At 40.5% G+C, this 23,432-nt stretch overlaps 3 protein-coding genes across 8 annotated transcripts in view; 2 read left to right on the forward strand and 1 right to left on the reverse strand.

The window, feature by feature from the left end:
* tmem62 (transmembrane protein 62) overlaps positions 1-9,463 on the forward strand; it is a 16,848-nt gene extending 7,385 nt beyond the window's left edge. The window contains exons 8-14 of one of the 2 annotated variants that reach the window (XM_017421601.3): positions 1,307-1,429; positions 1,519-1,674; positions 1,798-1,957; positions 2,056-2,257; positions 2,971-3,066; positions 4,617-4,735; positions 6,119-9,463. In XM_017421601.3, coding sequence (XP_017277090.1) covers positions 1,307-1,429; positions 1,519-1,674; positions 1,798-1,957; positions 2,056-2,257; positions 2,971-3,066; positions 4,617-4,735; positions 6,119-6,439 — 1,177 coding nt within the window. In that variant the 3' untranslated portion in view covers positions 6,440-9,463. The remainder of the gene's footprint in view (positions 1-1,306; positions 1,430-1,518; positions 1,675-1,797; positions 1,958-2,055; positions 2,258-2,970; positions 3,067-4,616; positions 4,736-6,118) is intronic. The other variant, XM_037977849.1, reaches the window with a different exon arrangement.
* Positions 9,464-11,172: 1,709 nt separating this feature from the next.
* On the reverse strand, positions 11,173-15,177 carry ptgr2 (prostaglandin reductase 2). 4 transcript variants are annotated; one of them, XM_037977851.1, is made up of 10 exons: positions 15,163-15,177; positions 14,953-15,065; positions 14,754-14,811; positions 14,560-14,678; positions 13,381-13,572; positions 12,812-12,982; positions 11,931-12,140; positions 11,636-11,845; positions 11,493-11,532; positions 11,173-11,401 (listed from the first exon to the last, which is right to left on the reverse strand). In XM_037977851.1, exons 3-10 carry the CDS (start codon positions 14,788-14,790, stop codon positions 11,337-11,339), a joined length of 1,044 nt encoding a protein of 347 aa, XP_037833779.1. In that variant the 5' UTR covers positions 14,791-14,811; positions 14,953-15,065; positions 15,163-15,177; the 3' UTR covers positions 11,173-11,336. The 4 variants fall into 4 exon arrangements, with proteins under 4 accessions (XP_037833779.1, XP_017276980.1, XP_024862819.1 ...); XM_017421491.3 differs by lacking the exon at positions 15,163-15,177 and having other exon boundaries at positions 11,636-11,809; positions 14,926-15,130; XM_025007051.2 differs by lacking the exon at positions 15,163-15,177 and having other exon boundaries at positions 14,953-15,127.
* A 2,258-nt stretch (positions 15,178-17,435) lies between these two features.
* mideasb (mitotic deacetylase associated SANT domain protein b) overlaps positions 17,436-23,432 on the forward strand; it is a 32,065-nt gene continuing 26,068 nt past the window's right edge. Inside the window, exon 1 of one of the 2 annotated variants that reach the window (XM_017421574.3) lies at positions 17,436-17,454. The gene's annotated coding sequence lies outside the window, so the exon portion shown is untranslated. Of the gene's footprint in view, positions 17,455-20,923; positions 21,267-23,432 lie in introns of those variants that run through there. The other variant, XM_017421572.2, reaches the window with a different exon arrangement.

The following is a 23,432-nucleotide window of genomic DNA, read 5'->3' on the forward strand; positions in this document are numbered from 1 at the left end:
CCCCCCCCCCCCCCCCAATGGCATTCTTAATGTTTTCTCCCCTTTTAGCCCTCAATTTATTGGCTTTTCAATTTGATTGTGAGTAATAGACCTATACAAAATACTTCAGAAGCCACATAATTAGTTAAATAAGAGCATAAATAAACACGCCAAACCCCGAACATCCCACAGAGTACCTTTAAATCTATTATTATGAAATGGAAAAATGATCCCACCACAGCAAACCTGCGAAGAGAGGGTTGTCCACCAAAACACGCAGAGCGGATAAGGAGGGCATTAGTCAGAGAAACATCCAGGAGGCCGAAGATGACCCTGATGATGCTGGGCAGCTCTTCTGCAGAGATGAGGATCTGTCCACAGGATCAGTAAAAGCTGCTCAGAGATGCTTAAAGAAAAATCAATTTTAAAAAAATGTGTAAGGTACTTAGATCAGACTAAAACTAAGCTTTTTGGTAATCAGGGACAACACCATGTCTGGTTACAACTTACCATCTCTCATCATGCTGAGCACATAATTCCCTCAGTACAGCATGGTGGTGGCAGCATCATGATGGGGACTGGGAAACTGGTCAGATTTAAAGAAAAAGTGGATGCAGCAAAACTACAGAGAAATTGAGAGAAAACTTATTGAAATCTTCCAGAGATTTGAGACTGGGAATGAGGTTCATCCTCCAGCAGGGCAATGACCCTGAACACAGCTGAAGCAACACTCCTTGGCTTTAAAGCCTAAAACATACAAGGAACGACGCAGCATGGGAGGTCACTAGAAGCACATCAGTTGATGTGCTTAAAACAGTAAGATGCATCAAGCTGTAATATAATATATGCAATTTTCTTTACCACCAGAATAGCTATTGTTTTTAAAATTACCACATTTTGGGTCATATATGTCTGGCTTTTTCTCAACATGAAATGTTTCCTCCTCCATTTTTATGCTTTTGATATGAAACGGCACTGCAGCTAAACAAGACCAGGCAAATGTTCTGGATAGGCCCAGTCAAAGCCCAGACCTCAGTCCAACTGAGAATCTTTGGTTTGATATAAAGATTGTTGGACACAAGCAGCACCAACCTGAAGGAACTGCAGCAGTTTGGTCATGATGAATGGACAAAACTTTCCGAGGTTAGATGGAGCGAGATCATGGAGACAGACCTGAGGAGACTTGCTTCTGTAACTGCTGCTATATGTATCTCTACAAAGTATTGACTTCAAGGGGGGTGAATAGTCAAGCACAGTCAGATTTGCTTTTTTTTTGTCTTATTTCTTGTTTTAACAATAAAACTTGGATTTTTAAATTGGTTTGAAGATCTGCAGTTGCGTATCTGTGTGGCCACCTGCACACACTCGGCGGCCTGATGCCTGTCCTCCACAGTCGACATCCACGAGGCACCCTGGAGTTGGAGCTGGGTGACTGGATGGACAATCGGAGGTGTGTGGGATCAACTGTTAGTATTTTTTTCACCTCCTGTCTGTTGATACGGTTTTTGTTGAGTGAATTCTTCATACGTCTTTCTGCAGGTTCAGAATCCTGGCCTTTGACCACGACCTGCTGAGTTTCTCTGACCTGCAGTTTGAGCAGTGGCCTGCAGTGCTTATCACGAATCCAAAGGATGCCCAGTACCTCCACCCAGGGGTGGAGCCCCTGGGACGGATACAGAAATCAACACACATTAGGTATTGTGTTTTTTGTTCTGAATGCTGGTTTAACATCATTGAGTTTGATGTGCTTTGTGATGCAACTATAGCTGCAGGTTTGTCTGAGACTTTTTTAAATTTTTGACATTTTACCCTCTGAAGGATCTTGGCCTTCTCAGAGGCTCCGATCACTGCAGTGCACGTTAGCATTGATGGGGAAGCTGTGGGGAAAGGCCACTCTGCTGGAGGCCCTCTTTATGTTCTGCTGTGGGATCCGTCTCTTTACCTCACTGGGCTGCACATAATCCGAGTTAAAGTGGAGGTCGGTGCTGCGCTTACCTGTCATCAGGTATCTGTTCTACTGTTGTACATACACTGATATGCTTTCATTTCTTTTCTCTCACGTAACTTTTGGGTCAGGACTCTTCAGGCCGCTCGGCGGTGCAAGAGCAGCACTTCACTCTGGAGGACGGTTTGACTCCCAGCTTTGGTTTTGTGCAATCCTTCATCCTCCTCACAGACCACTACATCCTGGGTCGAGTCCTCTTTATATTCACAGTGCTGCTGAATGTCGGTGTGCTTCTCGCCTTCAGGTTCTGTCAACTCCCCAGTGGCAGCAGAGGTGAGCGGTCTCTGATTACTTCATTTTTATTACAAGGAACTGTAGACGAAAACAGGCTCTCCGTAAACCTGAAGCTGTGGCATGTGTTCTGTTGTGGGCAGATGCTTACATCAGCTCATCAATGACTTTTAAAAACAAGTTGGTCATTTATTGCGGATTTTCTTTCATCCAAATATATCCACACATGACTGCAGCTGGTAGTTTCTCTTTGCTGGCATTAAAAGGCTTTGTTTGACAGCACTTATATCGACATTTACAACTATGGGGAAAAATATTACACTAAAGTATTGTCTGTGCTAGAAAGCCAAGTAATTTAACTGAACTCTACTAATTTTGCCAAGAAAAGTGGTCAAATATTTAACCAAAATTACACCAGAAGCTTTTTGATTGATACAAAATGCCTGTGGTTAAGATGCAACTTTTAGTTGTACGTTTAACCAAATGTTAGTAGAGCTGTATGGATTTAGTTGAATATATTTTTGACCTAATGTGAATCAGAGAAAATCCACAATAAATTAAAATTTGCTTTTATAAGTTACTAACGTTGTATGGTGTATAATCATTCCACATTTAACAAAGAATAGTTTAAATATATCATTAAAAGCTCCATTTTAACATGACATCTATAGTAATGATGAGTGGATGGGAATTTCTGACCACAACTAAGAATGGCAGGATGAATGTTTCGTTTTGGGTTTCTCTCTGTTTTACAGGACTTACCTCTTCAGTGTGTTTCTCGCTTCATTTAATCAGTAAAACAAACATCTTTTACTACACTCTGCTGCTGTTCAACCTGTGCACGGCCTTCGGTGAGTTTAATGCTGTACTTTCATTTAATTCGCCTTTGGTTCCTCACAGTTTTGTACCAAAAAAAAAACACAGAAAGTGTATGAAGAAGATCATGATTTCAAACTTTATATAACACAGATCAGGGTAGTTTGCAGCTGAACTGAAAAGTGTTTTTAAGCCAACATCAGTTGAAGGAAAATCATAAAATATGCTTATTGTAAAATTTTCAAAAGAAAATAAAATTATACTTAATTATCCTTTTTTTTATTTTTATTTTTTTTATACTGAACACTGAAGAAACCACTCGGGTGTTTTCCACTTTTTCTGTGACCCCTCTGATGTGTGACGTCCACAGAGCTGCTGAGGTTCACAGCATTCAGCCATTCATCAATGAGTGGATGAATATCGGTACAATATAGTTTAATTCATTGAAATTAATTGTTCGAACCGGCCAGAAAATACCACTGGAGTTTCATGTTTTGGCTTCCCGAAAGATAAAAACCTTCTTCAGTTTTGGATCCATGAGCTCAGATGTGTGAATTACTATCAGAACTCTGGTTTGGACCACTTCAAAGAGAAGCACCACGTCGACCCACGTTACTGCGGTGGACTGGCTTCACGGCAAAAAACCGGGACCTTTTACCAGCAGTAGTCCTAAAAATTTTTAATTTTAAAAGAAAGTCAAATGGAGAGTAGGACATCTACACAAAGAAGTAGAGGAGAAACGGCAGGTTTTATTTCAAACGTGACGTGAACGCGCGCTGTCATTAAAAGGTCTGAGCTGCTTACAGGCCGACAGCCTGAGATCAGTTTGTGATTCAGAGCAGTTTGTTATTCAAAAATATAAACAATTCATGTGTGATTAAACAAATTTCATATTCTGAAACTGCTGTTGATTAGTTTACTCTGGTGGGAGAGTTTATACACGCTACTCTGAAGCACGCTCATATTATTTATGAGTTAGCATCGGGTTAGCTTCGAGCTAGCAACGTTAGCTCTCTCCTGCTATCATTATGTTGATTTGCAATGACGTGTACTGATGTCATGACAACGATCTGGGGGTAATCGGTTCTCACCGTTCCACGTTCCCAACTCGGTCGTTATGTGCGTTGTTTTGTCAGCCATGATGGTCCTAGTGATCCCCAGAATCTGAATCTGAAGAGTTTTCATCTGATTCCGGAGATCTAGCCATCGGTTCAGATTCATTCTGGTATAGTTGTATATCTATTACTCCTGTGAAGTCTTCTGCCATTTCTTCGAATTCAAAAAAGGCTTCTTCTTCCATTTCTACTAATAAACAACCGGATAGTAGCAGTGTTCTTCGTTCTCCAGCTCTCCTTTAGGGACATCAACTCCGCCCCACAAATCACCCACCTCAGAACTTATTGACTAAAACGCTAAAAACAAGTTATTTAAGTTTTAGGTCAGAAAAATGGGTTCCTGAAATGTTGTGTGGATGTGTTTGACTAAATAACATTCCTAAAATGTCAGTATTTTGAGATTTGATTTCAGTTCACCTTCAAAGCTTCTCCTTTGTTCCGCCACATTGTCCTATAACCTGTTCCTTCAGGCCCGTGGTTCATAGGAGAGCTGATAGATGGCCACAGTGGTGCATGCTTCTCCTTTGGAGTGTTCATCGATGGACATTTCCTGGAGGGCAGTCTCACTTACGTCGTTGGAATCATTCAAGTAAGATTTGAGTCTAGTGACTGACATCTTCATCCCCTATCTGCTCTCAGGCTGTGTTCCAAACGTCAACTCATTCCCCACATAGAGCCCCAGAAACTTCACATGCTGCAGTAAAACTAGTGTAGAAATTGTATGCTACTACTGATAAAAAAGTGGCTTATCTCTTCCTCTGTCTGAGCTGTGGTGCTTGAAAAATTATTAGAAAAATGGATGAGACTGAAACTACATTTAAAATGTTTCAGTCTAAATAGGAAACATGTTAAAAGTGTGTTTTAAACCACAGCATAAAGGAAACCACTTTCTAAACGCTGTGTTCTGCAGCTTGTCCTTCAGCGGTGGACGATTTTAAAAAAAGTGACAATAATGTTTTTGCCCTTATCTGTATGGTTGTTTGTCTGTTAGCAAAATATCTCATGAACCACTAAATGAATTTTAACGAAACTTTCAAGAAGCAATTATTGGATGTCCATCTACAACTGATTAACGTTTGGAGTTGATTCAAGATGGCTGCAACAGTTAATCAACATTAGCTGAGGCTGAGCCCTAATGCTACTTGTGAGATCTCAGAATATCACATGAGAACCCACATAAAGTCATTTACTGAGTTTGACCAAAGCTGCTATAACCCTGTCCCTTTTTATTTTAATATGATCTTAGTTTAAATCTCTGGCACGAAAAGCAGGCGTCTGATATGCATTCCTTCAAGGAGTGTTACACCTTTAATTGTTTCCACACACACTACAGCTCTAAAAACAGTTGTTCTGTACAGAAATATTGTGGAGGTGATAATTCCTAATTCCAGTATACTGAGGGCTGTGATGTAGGAAGAGCTGCAGCCAATGTTGTGGAAATACATGTAACAAAAGTGTAACAGATACGAGTCAATATATTTTATGTCCATGTTATAGAGACAGTCAGATAATGTACATTTTTTTCAGGCAAAACCAGCAAAATCTTGTCCATTTTGTTTTTGCCTAAAAGTTGATGAAGATGCATCATCAGGTGCAGGTTGCTCCTTGTCTGTGTAATTACACATCTGTTGAAATGAGTTTGGGGAGTGGTGGCACAGAGTTAGAAGGAGTGAGCCTGTCATTGGGACATCGCAGGTTTGAATCCCCAGATGGACAGTTTGGGTGGGGAAGATGAGGCACAGATAATGTACATTTTTTCAGGCCTACAGTGGGGCTAATGAACAAAACTCTTAACCTCCCAGCTGCTCCCTTAGATGGCAGCCATCGACTCAATGGGGAAATTCATTCTCTTCCTTTTATTCATCACACATAAAGGAATTTGATGATTTAAAGAAGAAAGAAGAAAGTATAATAAACTATTGTGGTTTGATTTTGTTTGAGAACTAACAAGCGGCTCTTTTTCCTTCTGCAGTTGCTCTTCTTCAACATACCCCTCACCTCTTACCTCTGCTGGAGCCTGCTCCAGCGTCACAACAACAGGAGCTTCCGGTCCCACTTTGTGCGGCCGAGCTGCCACTGGTGGCCCGTGGTGGTTCACTTCCTCATGCTGCTGATCCTCACCTGGCAGGCCCACTCTTGTTACTTCCTCCTGGAGACCTATGGCCTCATGGCCTTTTTCCTGTCTCCTGTCCGCACGTGGGCGTTCGGGCTCAGTCTGGTTTTGATCCGCCTCGCCTGGACAGGCCTATTTCCTTTTCCTCCTGACCACGGCAAGAGACTCGTTTCCTCTTGACAGTAATTGCACTGTTGCACCACAGTTCCCCTCGAGCCTGACTCTTGGATATATTTTCACCCTGAAAGCCGGATTTACTACCCCCTCCCCACACACACAACAGCTGTCCTCCTTTTCCTTTTTTTTCTTTATCCTGAGCCACTTCACAATTACCACGCTCCTGTTTCCAGATAGTATTGTTTACTTAATATGCATGTTATTGTAAAACGCTAATGAGCACATTACTGACCATATTCATAGCAATGTGTACAGTGTGAAGGGCAAAAACACCTTGGATGCATAAAGGGGTGAAACAGATCTATGATCTTCTTCTGCAGTTGACAGCATCAGAGCTGCTTTCTGCTGCGGTTCAAGCAGACTCATTTACTTGAGATTTAGCACTTTTTGGATATGTTGCCTTGGCCAAATGCCACCTCACCACTGCCAAAGGATGAAAAGGAAAGATTTTACTTTTTATTTTTCCATCTGAATCTTGTTTTTTTTTTTTGTTTACAGATGAAGGCTGGATGTGCCAAACTGATCCTTGTGTTTACCTTCCAGCAAAAGTCATATAAGGTGTTCGCCACATTTTAAACACTCTACTGTAAGCTTTTTTTTTTTTCTACCTGAACACGGCTTACAGATTTTCTTAGATTATGACAGTTGTAGTTATTTTGGTGCAGATGAGAAATGTGACCCTGACAAAAGAAGTCAATTAAGTCCTGTAGTTGATCTGTGAACTAGTAGTTTGTGATTGAAACTGTCTTTAAATCAGATCCACTACAAACAGCTGCCACTACCAAGTCAGTCCTCACATCTGAGTATCTACATCAAAAAACCGTAACGGCCAGTTCTCACCAAAACACAGAAAGTTGCTTCATTCTCCTCGTGCTGTCGCGTGTGACTACAGAAAGCTGTTGTTTGTTTCTCAGGAATGTGAACACTCAAACAACAAGCTGGTTCCAGTAGTGTTCAGAACATTTTCTACTCCATCGTAGTTTAGTGAACTGAAACTGTGTTAGGCAATCCAGACGTGTGAAGGCTAAAACAAACAAACAAACAAAAAAAAACCCTAAACTAAATGAATGTGTTTTACATGTGATGAAATGAGATGAACTATACTATGCTGTTTTATTTATCCATGCTGATTGTATTGTGTAATATTTATTTTTCCGTTTGGAACAAATCTGCACTTGAAGGTCTATTTCAGCTCCATGTGGAGTTTAGTTTGGAATATAGAAAAGCGCTCGCAGTGTTGGAATTTATTTTTAGCAGATCTGTGTGTGAAAACACGTTTTGTCCGTGTTGTTTTGATTTTTAATCCCTTTGTGTGAGGGTGTGAAACCACTGAAGTCTGTTTGTTGCACTGTAATTCCAACCCTTGTAGTCAGTCGTTGCTATTGCTTTGATTCCACAAGAGCTGATCTTTTAGATGGTATCCAAATACGACTGGAATCACATGCATCAAGTATTTTCATTAGAAAATATGAAAGTGATGGTTTAGCTCTTTTAAAATGAGGTTGTGTGGTACAATCATGAACAGTCAATATCTCACCTGTTGGAGATAGCTCTTTGAACAAACTCAGTTTGGGGAAATTAAATTTAATGCTAACTAGACTGATGAGCTAACAGCTAGCCAGAGTGAGACCAAGACCAAAGTGGTTCGCTGTTTTAAAACTACTTCAGTCTCAAAAACATGGTGATTCATAAAAAGAACCTATTTTATAAACTTTTACACTGCTGTCAATTTTGCACTGCAGTTATTTATTAGGCAGGGGTTTTAACATTTTCATCATGTCCCCCTGCCTCCAGAGGAAAACTAAACCAACTCAGGAGTGTTACAGTGTCTGTTTCTGCCATTGTAGTTTATTTTGAAAGGATTATAAAGTGGAAACTATCGTCACAGGTGAGCTCAGCTCTTTTGTCAGAATACATTTGTGCATCTGCAGGATTCAGGGTCTGTAAACTTTAATTCATCATAAGTAATCCCTATTTACAGTGAATTTTATGATTATGTGCAAAAAAACAAGAAATGGTAGCAGCCTAGCTGCAGCACTTTTGATGCAGCCTGTAGCACTTCCTGCAGGATTAATTGTGCAATAAAAAACTGACAGATACAAAGTTTTATAAATAATTTAAAAAAGTGTCCACATGAATCACGTTTTAACACAGAAACAACCCACTTTGGTTGGCCCCTCTTGCAGCAGCTGTTAGCTTGCTGGTCATGTCATTAATAAACTTTTTCAGGTTGTTCAAAGACTCATCTACAACAGGTAAGACATTAATTGTTCATAACCTTCCCACAGAACCCCACTTCAAAGGATCTGAACCATTCCTTTAAAATGTAGTTGAATCTTGGCATTTTTGTTTTATTTTTTTATATCTCCACCCATCATGACTGCATAGTAACTCCTCATTTATGTGCTAAAACACAGTTTATTGAAAAGCTACAAGACTGTAACGGCAGAATTTCTCTAACTCTAAGAAAATCCAATCATCTTTATTGTGTAATACTTCAGCAGAAACAGTGATATTTGTAAATCAGAAACTCCTGTTATTGAAAAGATATTCAACAATCCACTTTACCTCTCACAAATGACGATATCTGTCCACTAGGTGGCAGTATTGGATGAATTTGGATGGTAATGAGCAATGACATCATTTTACACAAAGTCACCTAAAAATAATGCATGTTTTTTTTTTCTCCACAACTAACTCTAAACAAACTCTTGCCTTGTCAAGACAGGTTAAAACCACTAATAGAATATGGTTATCTGTGAAGCTGGATGTGATCAGTTTGCACTGTACACTGACTCGACTGTTCAACAGAAACACTGGCATCGACTCCACTAAATCAACTCCGAGTGATGAGCTGGTGTTTGTGTGACTTCTCCTACATCCCCTGCAGCTTAAGAATGAGTGGATGATAATTTTACACCCGCCACATTATTTTTTTCTTGTGACAACTGAAATTAGAACCAACTACAACTGTATTTTATTAATGGTTTATAGTGCTGTGGAATAAAAAAAAAGTTCATTACAGTACATGGTATTAATTTTGTTGGTCTGATGTTACAATTTAACGACAATATAGGCACTTTCTGCAAACTCAAGCCACATTTATTTTCTCATGCAATGAAAAACAACTTCTTAGTAATAACATTGAACCATCTTTGATGCTTCCGTCACCATTCTAGGCTTGTTCTCCTGCGACAAACGACCCCCCAGTTCTGAATTAACTCATGCTGTTATATTTATTTACACCAAACGTTTCAGCAGCCTTGTTTTGGTGCCACCTTCAATGTTCCTACACATTTTCTATTTCAAAATCCTGTACTTTTACAGACTCAGATGTAGAGACTTCAGTTAATTTTCAGGTAAGTTTTTGATGTCTAAATACATAATCATGCCTGCTTTCTCCGAACACTATAAAAGTTCTGAACTAGAAGTATTAATCTATTGTTTTTATAATGAATGTACTATAGGTTACTAATCACAGCTCGGCTTAAGTCTGTTTTCAGTACAAGTTGATGCTCGTTTTGTCAAACTCTACCATTTTAGAGTAAAACAACTAGAGAAAATGCCGTGTTAATGCTGAGTGCTGAATGACTGCTGAAATCTGTTGATAACAAGTACAACGGAAGCTAATAAATTTTTTTTAAAAAAATCAGCAAAACAGTACCTACAAGCTACAATTAGCAAAACAGTTGTTAAAAGCTAAATGTAGCAAAACCGTAACCAAAAGTTCATTTAAAAGTTACAAATGCTAAAAGTCGTAGCACACGGTTCCGAACTCAGCCTAACATTTGGATATATGAATGGTGAAAATAGCACAAAGCATGCAGAAGTTAGCTTGCAAAAAACATATGGAAGAAGCTAAACTGTTTTAGTCAGCGTTCACACAATACGCACCGTAGGCTTTAGGGCTAGGCTAACCTGTGACTGCAGTTACAAACATTACATGCAACATCTCACACCAACAATAAATGTGCTCATTGCTGCCATCCAAGATGCTGCGTGTGGAATTAGATGGAGGTCCAGAGTCTTTTCCTCAGACACGCAGAGGTGCTGTGGACTGAACTGTAACTACATAGAGCCACCCAAGGCACCTGTGGTGCTGCACGAACGCGCACGTGTCTGATTTCTCTGGAAATTACTCTCCTCCGTATGAATCCAGATTTGGAAAAATACCAAATATAAATTCCATCCTTTTCAAGGCTGCATGGGAACCCTGCCCTGTTGACTTGCGTCAAACCAAAAATGGCTGCCACTACAGGACTACTGCCCAACCCAACGTGCCGGTACCGCATGCAGCTGAATGTGATCAGTCTGAAAATATTGAAAATTTTCTGATTATAGCTCATTTTAAACTGAAACTGAAAAAAAAATGCTGTGTATTTATTGCCCGCCAACAAAGGCGATAATGCTTTTGCCTGTCTGTTAGGTTGTCTGTATTGTTAGCAAAATATCTCATGAACCAGTGAATGGATTTTAATGAAATTCTCAGGAAGTAATCACATCTATGAGTGATGAACTTTTAGAGTCAGACGCATTCAAAATGGCTGTTGGATTTTGAGCTTACATTTGGTGTGGTTGTAGCTGAGAGTCATTCACAATAAATGACCAAAATGGCTGTAATGAAGAACTACACATTTATATATATTTAAACCTTATTGAGTTCTTACATCCTCACACTGATTTTTAGGCTTCACATTTAATTAAATTTTTCTAAAGAAGACTATTTCAAAAACCTGTTTGATTTTTTTTAATTTTTTTATTTCTAGTTAATTTCTTCTCATCAGTTATTCAGCACGTTTTCCCCTCCACAACAGTTCATTAGGTTGGTGTAAATAGCAGCAATAAAAGGCACTTGTGCGTTGATTTTGCCAAGGTCCCTGCTGAAAACGACTGATTGTCTTCACTCTGATATTTTCACCACTTGCTTGCCAATGTTTCCACCTTTCATCATAGAGCAAAATGCAACTGCAAGACAACAATAAGAAAAAAAAAAAGACTGAATTATTGGCAAAAAGGTAAAACAATGATAAAGAATTTTAAGTAAATGCTCACATACTTCCCATATTTTCAATGCCATTCAGCACAGTTTCCAGCACCTGCAGCGGCAAAGCGAAGTTCGAGCATTATGAAGAGAAAACCAAAGAAGAAACAAGCGTGAGTTCACCAAGGGTCAAGCCATCTTCTGTTTTTCCTTCATACCTTCATTTGGGATGATTTGACCAACTGGCTGAGCTCAAAGAGAGAAGCTTCTGCTTTATTCATGTAGTTGAGGACCAGAAACCTCTCCCTGGTGATGTTCTGGCTTTGCAGGATTTCTTGTGTTTTATCACTCAGAGGGGGAGGGTATGGCACATCCTTGTTGTACTGCGAGATCTGCCCACAGAGGACCACATGGCCACCTTTGTTTATCTAGAGGATAAGGAAGCTGATGTGTTCAATAAACCGGAATTTAAAAAAAAATACTAATAAATCCACGAGTGATGTGATGCAGTACCTGTGCTAAAACAGTATCACTGATAGCACCTCCCACGTTGTCAAAGTAGACATCGATCCCATCAGGACAGCTCTCCCGAAGCCGTGCAGAGACGTCCTCTTTGCGGTAGTTAACGGCCACAGAGAAGCCCAAATCTTCAACTAAAACTTTGCACTTCTCGTCAGAACCGCAGATACCGACCACCCTCACACATCCGTCCAGCCTGCCGATCTGGAAACAGTAAAAGGAATATTTTTATTCCTTCACCAAGCTCACCTAATTGTTTTCCTGCTTTTTTATTTTATGTTTTGTTTTTTTTTTAAATTTAAAACCAATTACATCTGTATACTTCGTTCTGTTTTAGTCGTTCATGTTTTAAAACAATCAGTAGATGGGTGCTATCACTTATAGCTCTTGTAACTTTTAAACATTTAATATTTTTTCAGTCAAAATACATTGAGTTCCTTTAAAAACATGGTTCTCCTTTAAATCTGCTCCAGCATACTTGGCAGGCTCTGTGTTTTTTTCGTGTGATGCTTTTAGCTATCGTTCTGCTACTTTCAGCTAGCCTTTTGCTACTTCTGACTTTTACCTAGTGTTTTGCTCTTTTTACCTTTTTAGACAGTTTTATGCTTCCTTTCTATTTAACAAACTTAGTTTCAGGTTCTTCAGTAAATTTCAGTAATCCTTCAGCACTCAGAATTCACTGCATTTTCACAGAAAATGTGATTTCTCCAGTTTTGTTTATGCTATAAACTGGCTAACTAGATTCAATCTGCTGCCCTGAGTGAGATTTCTGAAACACACAAGCCATCAGCTATTGTCCCCTTATCTGCGTTTTGTCTAGGTCTTTGTTTTGACGAGGTCTTGGTGGACCCAATCCGAGCACTTCCTGTATTTACCTGTCCGGCGAGGGAGCCGCATGCACCAGCTGCGCCACTTACTACCATCGTCTGATTGGCCCCTTTGGTCACATGACCCTTTTCTCTGACTCCTAGAAGTGCAGTGAGACCTGGCATGCCAACAGCACCCAGAAGGTACGACAGGTGTCCATCAACCAACTGGGGGTCAACCTACAACAGACAACAGACAAAAGATAAGTGGTGCTCATATATAACACACCAACACATTAGAAAGCATTGTGAAGAAGAAAAACCTCCTGGTTTTAAAGATATTTTGTGTGCATTCCTTATTTTAAGTCAACCCCAAAGATTCAGAGACAATAAAAATAAGCTAATTTAATCAATTATGTAATGTTTTATTTACCAATTTATGTGAGACAGCTTAATTATAATGACCCTCAGAACCTCGACCCACCTCGCTCTTAAGCGTGTTTATGTCCCACTGTTTCTTTCTTTAAAAGTAATTAAGCAAAAACAACATGTTAATCCTTATTTCAATAATTTATTGGCATCAAACAAAAATGTGAGACCAAACATCCAACTATCATGATGAACCCTGCCACACACACCTTCTGTAGGACACCTCCTTTCATGACAGCATGGGTTTGCCAGGGCCAGCTGAAGGATGTCACCACATCTCCCCGAGCGTAGGTGCTGCAGCGGCTGCTTTCGACCACACCAACACCGCCGCCATCCACGCATTCGGACAGCTGCCATGGAGTCAGGTAATCAGAGCCGGTGTCTTCATTCAGTCTGCATCGCTAAAACAAAACAGGATCAGATGGACTGATGGAGCTGGAGCTGTTTCGGTCAAACGTTTAAAATAAGCTTATGCCAGATGGCCTGCTTAGTGCATGTGTTTTAAAGGACTCTCAGCTACTACCACATGAAATTTTAACTCAATATATTTAAATTTGGCAGAGTTACAGCCTTTTTTTGTGGTTTCTAAGTGGAGCTGGCTGTGGTGGACATCTTGAATTGGGTTAGTTAGTTAGGTTAGTTAATCAGCAAACACATATCCAATAATGACTTTTGATCAAATCTATTATATAGTATATTGTTCATGAGATATTTTGCTAACAGACAAACTGACTTCAACAGTTAATGCAACCGTTTTAAGCAAAGGTTTTGTGCAGCTTTTGACATACGTGTTGTGAATGACTCTCAGTTACAGCCACACCAATATTTAGCCTAATATCTCTAAAACTGACTGAATTACAGCCATTTTTGTGTTTTCTAAATTAAGATAGCTGTGTCAGTCATCTTAATTTGGGTTAGCTCCAAAAGGTAATTAGTTGTAGATGTACATCTAATAGTTGTTTCCTGGAAGTTTTAATAAAATCCGTCCAGTGGTTTGTTTTAGATTTTGCTAACAGACAGACAGAGTTGACTCCAAATAGGTAATGGAAAAAAATTTAAAGAAATATCTTCAGGAATGTTAGTCCTCAAAATATGTTATGGGCACCAGTTTCAGCTTCTACCACACCAACCTTTAGCTCAATATCTGTAAAACTCACCAAGTTAGAGTCATATTTGTGTTTTTTAAACTCAGCTGGTTTTAGCAGCCATCTTGAATTGGGTTGACTCTAAAAGTTAATCAGTTGTAGATGTACAGCCAATAATCACTTCATGCAAGTTTCATTAAAATCCCCTAAGTGGTTCATGAGATATTTTGCTAACAGACAGACACGGGCGAAGACGCTGTCGTCCGCCTTCGTCTTCTGGGGACTGGCGGACAGCTTCAGTACCATGTAGGGGTCGACGGAGAGGTAAATCGTCCGAACCAGAACTTCCCCGTCATTAAGGTCAGGTGCTAAAGATACCTCCTCCAGGCGGAAATTTTCAGAACTCGGCTCCCCATTTTTACCTGCACGTGAGCATACAGCAACGTCAGCAGAAAATGATACAAGGACTAGGTTTGGTGCTGAGAGAGGTCACTTACCTGGACGGGAGTTAAGAACGACCCTCTTCACCTGCATGTCTGAACCCTGACCTAGTGTCTGCTCAGAACCAGACCAAAATAACCAGAGTATGAGTTGGATCACCGCGTTAACGAGCGGAGGCTTGATTCACACTAACTAGCAACACGAGTGACCTGCTAATTATTTACAAACCTTTGCTGTAACCATTGTTTACATTACCCGAGTCTGGCAGCTAGCACACGGTGATGACGCTGCTGCCGGGGATGACTACACTTCATTTAGAGCCCGGCTGATGAAGCGGCTAGCCAGGCGGGCGGAGTATCTCTGAATATCTTTGAATATAATAATATATATTTTATTACTATGAATATCTCTGCATGCTTTAGTTGTTTCCCTGCTCCAACACACCTGATTCAATGGATGACTTACCCCTTCAGCAGGTCTTCAAGCTCTACTGAGGCCTGTTAATCACCTATTCATTCAAATCAGGTGTGTTGGTATGGAGGGCCGAAAGCAACATAATCAAAAAAAAAAAAAGCAGAAATATATATATTTTGCTTTTGCCTTTTCCTTACATATGCTTTTCATCAAGTAATGTTTATATTTTGCTTTTGCCTTTTTTTTTACACACATTTCCACCTCCTCTTTATTCACTGTGTGCATTTCTGCCTCAGTATGCAAATGAGGGGGCTGTCTTCTTGGTCCAGCTCCTCTCCTATTGGTCAATAACCAGGAAGAAGCAGGATCTATGTGCAGATCGATTGTTCATGCCTGCGCTCTGGTTCGTTGCAGGAGAACACCTCATTTGAGAGGAAGTGAAGACCTGCATATCAAGTTCTGCCTCTGTGAAATTTAGCTTCTTTTCTCTTTTCTCCGTGGTTGCCTTGGTAACTATGAAATAACATTGATCAGCTATCAGCTCCTCAATGTTATATTATTTCATGAAAGGAAGCGATGTGAGCGGCAGCATGTTGTTATTACTGTTAATTCAGTGAGTGGGACAGAGAGGACCGGGGCCGAGGTGGAGAAAAAGTGGTCAAATTTTAGGGTGGAGGTAAAAAAGTGACTAACCGGCCACCGCCACAGCATGTCAGCTACAGGTGGGGTAAAGGCGTACTGAACTGACACTTTTGCTCATCTAGTTGGCAATTTTGTTGTACTACTAGCCCAAAGGTCACAACTAATTGGCTTTTTAACACACTGGGCAAAACTAGACAACTGTCTAATACAAGTTACAGAGTAAGCATAAAGAACACTTACATGTTCACCAGTCAACACAAATTATGCATACTAGTCAACTAGTGCAACTAAATTTGGCCTTACTAGTTAACTAGTTTTGGGCACACTAACTGGCACTACATAACTAGTAAGGCCAAATAATCTGCAGTTAGTCAACTAGTGAGCATTTTGATCATTACTAGTTAAAGTTGTACAGCTAGTTGACCTTTATTTCTAGTTAAGCTGTCAGACTAGTCAACTAGCCCAACTAAATTAGGCTATACTGGGTAACCAATCAACATTTGACCTGCACTAGTTGATATTTTTAAGTGCATTCGTTAACTAATAAGGACAAAATGTGTCAACTAGTCAACTAGTGAACAAACTAGTTGATTACTCAATTTTTTTAGGTTGAACTGGTCGACTAGTAGGCATTATTTGTGCTGACTAGTCAACAAGTGTTAGTTGTACAACACAGTAGTTAACTAGTTTGATCAAGTGGTCCACTTATGTGTTAAGAAGCCAACCTAATGGGACTTTTATGCTACTGGAGCAGCAAAATTACTGACTAGTATAACTTCTGCTCCAACTAGTTGGGCAAAAGTGCCACTAGTTGGTAACAAAGTGTTACTAGTAAGAGTGCTTGTTGAAATAGTGTGACCAAATGTGAAACTAGTGCATTGTAGTTGAGAGGTAGTGTGCAAAAATAAAAAAAAGCTTGATGTCAAGTATATCGAATAAATACACAAACGGCTTGCCATACAGGGTTATGACAGGTCGTCCCTGATTTAAGGTGACACCTCCCATCGGCAAACGCTTCACTCTGCCCTCCACATCACTCCCACCCGGGTGATTTAAAACGAACGCGCCCTTTGTGTTGCTCAGAACAAGCCAAGAGAATTCTCCGTTACTCGCTTCCGTCTTCGCTAATAACTGCTTTAGGAAATTAGGTCATCTACTTTGTAGAGTGCATATTCTTTAGAGCATTCTTTTATTTTTAGGACCACTATAAACTAATAATATATCGTTCGAACATATGTTCTATTAACTTATTACTAATATCTGACAAGCGTTTTGAGTTGGTGTTAGACACGATTTCCAGCGGCGGGTTTATTATCTTGTCAGTCAAAGATACATTAGCCCCTAGGCGCTCCGTTGAGCCGTTAAGGAAACCCGGTTACAATCAGAAACGGCACGCGCCCTCAGCGACACATTTTAGTATTTGTTTTCGTCACCTCTGCAGCGAACACCCCAAGCTGTGAATTTGACTAGAGTTCTCACTATCCGTCACTTTCACATGGGGGGTTAAGCTCGCGTCGTTAAGCGCTAGCTAATGGAGTCAGACTGGCTCTGGGATGTGACGCCTTGTGGAGGAATCTGAGGATAATAAAGCCGTTTCAGCAGCGCTGCAGGTCGCTGCCGTTACATGAGCAAACCGGCAGCTTCAGCTGGAAGACGGCGACATGAAGGCGTGTGTGCCGCCGTGGAGGGCCAAAGTTTAATGTAAGTGAGCATGAGAGTGTGTGAGCTGCTGCTGCTAGGTGTTTGTTTATGAAGGGTCCACCAGGCTGACCTGAAATCCCCTCTGTTCGTCTCCAGTATCCCGCCGGGCAAGCTCAAAACTCCCCAGAGTCCCGGACTGATTCATGCTGTGTCACATTCTGACATCAGTGTTGTCTCTAAAATCTTCTAAGATTCGTTGTTTTCTTTAGCTGTGCTCTTGGTTAAAAGCACTTATTGTAAACTATAAAAACAAAACACAACAAAAGGGTTTTCTTGAACTCAAATGGTGCAGTTTGGAAGAGTTTACTCCAGTGGGTTTTTTTTTTCAGACGTACTGCTAATGGATTCTGAAATGCGGGTCTGCACTTAATGTAAACAAGGATGAATTAGCTGAAAGCCAAGTTTGAGTCACGTGATTGACCTACTTTAGGCTGGCTGTGGTCTGTTATATGTTATACATTGCATAGTTATTTCAGGTACCAATACCTAAACAGACACATGCTAGTTAGCAGCTGTTCACAAATTTCACAAGTTTTTTTAATTTGACGACACATCAGTATAAGAAATATATTATGCACATTCTGTTTCTTACGTTATGAATTTTTTTAACAGACTTTCATGATGTTGCAATGAGTACCTTTGAGTACTGCAAACTGCAGCTATTAACATTATGTTTGTTTTCAGTTGCTCATTTCTTGAGGTTTTTGACCCCAAAATACCAAAAAACAGAGCATTTAGTGCATAATATTGTCAGTATGGTTTCTTATTGCTTGTTAAATCTGACTAAAAGACAAAAATAATGCAAAAAAAGCTGTAATAGGAAAGTCTTTTTTTTGTTTATGCTGGAAAAAAGATTTAAACAGGTATATAAATGGATGCAGTAACTGACAAACCAGTTAATCTGCTTATTTTTTTCAATTATTATCAGCTTTGAAAATACTCCAGGCACATCCATAAAGTGTCACCACAGTGTCCTCGGAGGGAGACAGCTCCTATTTATTGTCTACCAGCAAAAGGTGAAGGTGGAGCGATAATGCTTTTGGTTGTGTTCATGTGTTTGCCTGTTGGCAAAATATCTCATGAACCACTGGATGACTTTTAATGAAACTCTCAGAAGGAAATCATTGGATGGACATCTACAACTCATTCATTTTTGGAGTCAATTCAAGATAGCCACCACAGCTAATTGGCCTTAGCTAGCACAAGAACGGCTCTAACTCAGTCAGGCTTACAGATATTGAAGTGAAATTTGTTGTGGTAGTAGCTGAGAGTCATTCCCAACATATACCCTGAGCACGTTGTCTCGCAATATGAGACCGGTCACGTTACTAGGGCTCCAATTTCTACATGTTCAGAATCAAACTGCTCAGAAAATCTGAGATTCATTTAAACTATTTTGTTTACTTGTTTAATTTTACATCTGTGGCTTGGCCTCTTTTATAAAAAAACAACAACAAAAACAAAAAAGTAGTCTATTTGATCCAGCGATGCTCTTGCATTCATGTAAACAAGCCACCCATTACAGATTGTTTTGCAAGATTACCTAAAAGGTGAAGTTTTTCTGCCTGATGAGGAGCAAGGTCATCTCTTTAATCCTAGGCTTTGTGTTCAATATCTCAGTACATAATTGATTAGCTTCCAAATTGAAACTGCATAATCAACGACTGATTATAACAAAGACCACTAGTTTTACTCAAATAGACAGTTTGATGACAGACACAGTCCCTTGGAGTCATAAACCAGTCAGAGTATTAAGCAACCTCTCTACGTATGACAAACAGCTGCATTTCCTCTTTCGATATATCTGTGAAGAATGCCTAAGCCTCCCAAAGCGTCTGTTATTATTAGCCTGTTTTTGTTTCTTATTTTATTAATATTGACACCATATACTGTGCAGATAAGAGGCTAATTGTCAGATTTTAGTTGTTAGAACAATTTTAGATTAAGGTGCTTAGATAGCCTGAATTCTGAACTGAATATCTCTAAAAACTAGAGAAAGTGGATTTTCTGTGAAGCTGCAGTGTGAGCGCTGAATGAATTGCCTGAAGAAGCTGAAACAAAGTTGTTAAAGACAAAAGAAGCAGAGCAGTAGCTAAAGCTGAAGTAGCAAATGCTAGCTAGAAGGCAATATTGAAAGGCTTGCTTGCTAAAAACAACAGAAAATAGCTAAACGCTAAAAGGAGCAAATCACTAGCTAAAAGAAGGACATTAGCTAAAGTCTAGAAGTACCAAAATACCAGCTAAAAGTAGCAAAAGACTAGCCAGAAGCTAAAAGTAACAAAATGCTAGCTAAATTTGTTACAAGGCTAGCTAGAAGCTAAAAGTAACATTAGACTAGTTAAAATATAAAAAAGGCTAGCTAGAATGTAAAACTAGCAAAAGGCTAGCTAAAAGTAGCCAAAGATTGTCTAAAAGCTAGCTAAAAGGCTAAAAGCAACAAAAGGTTAGCTAAAAGTAGCAAAACACAAGCGAACCAGTGGAAAGATTTTGGTGAAACTTTCGGAAAGTAATTCTTGGCCGTTCTTCTAAAACTCTTTAACATTTTGGAGTCAACCTGAATCAGCATGGCCACCACAGTTAATCAGCCTAAAGGCTCCATCATACTCCATAAGTCAAGAAGTCTGTTCGCGGTCACGTCCAGGGATTTGTGTTGAGAAGCTGTTTCGAAAACAAAATGACACAACTTTCATCACGCATCCATGTCAGTGAGAGTCGACTTTGTGACTTCTTATGGAGTATGATGGAGTCTGTAGCGAACACAAAAGTGTCAAGAACTCAGTGAATTTTACAGATATTGAGCTAAAATGAGGTGTGGTAGTAGCCGAGAGTGACCCTGAGCACATAGTCCAAGTGCAAACACACCTCACAAGATCTTAGAATATCATACAAGACTGTATAAAGTCATTTACAAGTTTTGACTGAAACAGCTGTAACTCTAATTTTGCTGTCTTTTATTTATGCCTTAGTGCAAAATTAACATGGATATAAATTAAATTGTTTTTTAAAGGACAAACATTTTCTGAGACTTCACTTTGTTTTTCTCCCTGATGAATAAGTATTTTTGTGTTTTAGAGAATTCAGAGGAAAAAAAGTGAAATCATTCAGAAAGTATTAAGAGCTGCCCTAATATGAACTGTAATATCATCCTCTTCCTCCATCCTCGGGGACTTTTTGCAGCTTCCGTAAGTTCGTGTTTGCTGAAAAAAGGGCACCAGAACAGCACACAAGCATCCCGGGAACTTTTTTTAAGTAAAAAAAAAAGTAGTGAAAGGAAAATGAATGTGAGTATCCGGGTGCGTCCTCCTCGTGTGTGTGTTGGAATTTCCCGCATGGAATGAGAGGGATCTTGCTCCGTAAATTACAGCGCCTTGCGTGTCAGAGGAAGCTCCTTATATGGGCAATGGGGGAAGTGGGCGGGGTCAAAGAGCTGACGGCGGCTGCTGTGAGGGGAGGAGGAGGAGGTGGGAATCACAAGACAGAGAAGCGGAGACTCGACGTACAGCAGCAGGCCGCATTGTCAGCATGAGGTGTTTTTTTCGTGCAATCATAGTGCAATAATATGCAACAAACAGGGGCTGCACCGCGAACCTGCTAATGCACATTAACGCGCCTTTTTTACCACCTGGAGGGGGAGCGTGTTTACGCGACGACCCCGTTTTGCTAGGAGGAAAGAAGAAGAAGAAGAAAACAGAATACAAATGCGTGAGGTCAGCAGCGTAGCATGAGTCAACCCCCGGGGATGTGTGCAGTCATCACCGCGGGCCTGCCACCACCACTGGCCGCACAGAGCCGCAGCTTTCAGCGCAAACACCGTAAGTCTGAGGGGGGGGTGACCGTGGTTCTGTTGCGCATGTTGTTGTTGTTTCTTCTGCTCAGCTCCCTGATAAAGTTGTGTTTACCAGGGACGGGAGAGGTATTGTCCATTTTTTGCAACAAAAGAGGGGCTTCTCGTAAGTCGCGCTGAGCTGGCTGGCCTCAGAAAGTGATGCGTTTAGGGGCCGGTGGGGGGGGTCCAGGAAGAGTCCTGTGTTGAGTCTTCCTGCAGGCCGCGCGCACGGTGCCACACGCGCCGTTTTAAACTTAAGAGGAGGTGATGGGTTTAGGGCGGCTCATGACGGCGCTTGACATTTGATTTAAGCCAGTTTGCAGCCGTGTCGTGGGCTAAAGCTCAGGCGTGTGTCAGGTTGCGCTGCTGGTGATGCGTCACGTTGATCCTTCACCTCAGATGGAGTGTGCTCGGTGTGATCAGCAAGAAGAAGGAAGAGACGGATCTGTTTATGTGCACTTTCATACAGAAAGCGTCGCAGCATGTCTAGGCTGCGATCACATGGAACTGCTGCACGCACACACACACACACACACTCTCTGACTGTGTGTTGGTCATTTTGCTGTCCTCTGTCAGTGGTGCCCCCCAGCCAGTCAGTGCAGGATCTGAACAGCTGCACATGTCTATTTTAAGAAGCCTTTCACCAGACCACCAGAGTAAAGGGGGGACAATTATAATGCACTCCCCCAAGCTGTCAGAGGGGCTCGGTGTTGAGGTTTTAGGGTTAATTTACAGAACTATGTTATCACGTAGCTTTTATGCAGAAATGAGGTGCTTGTTTTTTTATCGCACCCCTTCAGAGGCAGAAAAGACCATGATGTCTGTTGGCAAAATATCTCATGAACCGCTGGACAGATTTTAATGAAACTCCCAGGAAGCAATCATCAGATGGACATCTACAACTGATTAACTATTGAAGTTAACCCATTTAAGATGGACAACACAGCTAAGCGACCTTAGTAAACACATAATGGCTACATTTCAGTGAATTTTACAGATACTAATCTAAAATTTGGTGTGGTAGTAGCTGAGACTCATCCCTGACACGTGCCAAGCTCTAACAGATTGTGTGGGATCTGCTTTTAAAACTTTGCAGATAATATTAGTGTGAATCTCTGGCATAAAAGGTGGTGGGTGATGTGCAATCCTTTAAGGAATGTTAGGCATTTTTTTCCTTTAGATTGCTGCTCTGGCACAGATGGAGCAATTGAAATTTGACAGACTGTGCCAAAATCTGCTGAAAAACCTGGCTGTTATGTAATATGTTACCAGCCTGGGTTGCCACGGTAATTGTCAAGATCCACTTTAAGTTATCAATGCCTGCAAGGCCATTTTGACTTTTTCCTCCCCCCTACCCCATTGCATAGATTGCTGCACCATGACTCACGTTTGCTCACTTTCAGTTGCCCTTCCTTTTGGAGATGGCGGCCAAGGTTCAAAGGGCACGGGTTCCCTTTCTGTTGCCTCTTGATGAGTCACGCGGTTGTAAGAAAGAGTGGTTTCTATCACATTAGGCTTGCTGTGTCTGTGTGGGTTGTTTGGCGGGAAAGAAAGCGAGCTTACTTTCTCTCTAACACGTTGCATGAGCCGTGGTGGTTTGGTGAAGGTGTTGGGGCTGTAATCATTTTTTCAGTGTGTGTAGAAGTGGCCTTTCTTAAGCATGCTGCATTGGCATCCTGTAATGACATTTCCAGTAACTATTGATTAAACTACCTCTATCACTTACTTTCCTGTGTTTCCACTAATAAACACAGGTCAGATCATATGCTGTATTTTGGCCCGTTCCATGTGGAAATGATGTTTAGCCTCTTGCTGGTTACTGAGCCTCAAAAATGTTGACACATTTTGACTCCATGTCAACACCGACCTGCGCTTTTGTGGTCTTGTAGTTTATTGTGACACAAAGTAGAAGTTCCACTTCGTCGTTAGTCCAGGAAAGGGATTTGTTTTTTACTAATGTATTCCCCACCTCGTAGTGCTGGGCGATATGGAAAAAATCCTATATCACGATATGGATAATTTTATATCACGATATACCCAAATTACGTACGTTGTCAGTTATTCTCTGAAAAATGTGAAAAAAATAATCTAATTTCTTTCCTTTTTCAAGCTTTATTTCGAAGTGACATTTAACTGAACTTTCACAAATGAG

This window comes from Kryptolebias marmoratus, linkage group LG10 (genome assembly GCF_001649575.2).
Source record: "Kryptolebias marmoratus isolate JLee-2015 linkage group LG10, ASM164957v2, whole genome shotgun sequence".
Classification (NCBI taxonomy): Eukaryota; Metazoa; Chordata; class Actinopteri; order Cyprinodontiformes; family Rivulidae; genus Kryptolebias; species Kryptolebias marmoratus.

What these genes read in the sequence shown, in the direction of transcription:
- ptgr2 (XM_017421490.3), bottom strand. An exon ending in CGTTCTTAACTCCCGTCCAG is followed by an intron (nt 14,679 to 14,753) that starts GTAAGTGACCTC and finishes GCTCACGTGCAG; the next exon opens with GTAAAAATGGGGAGCCGAGT. An exon ending in TCTCCGTCGACCCCTACATG is followed by an intron (nt 13,573 to 14,559) that starts GTACTGAAGCTG and finishes GTTTTGTTTTAG; the next exon opens with CGATGCAGACTGAATGAAGA.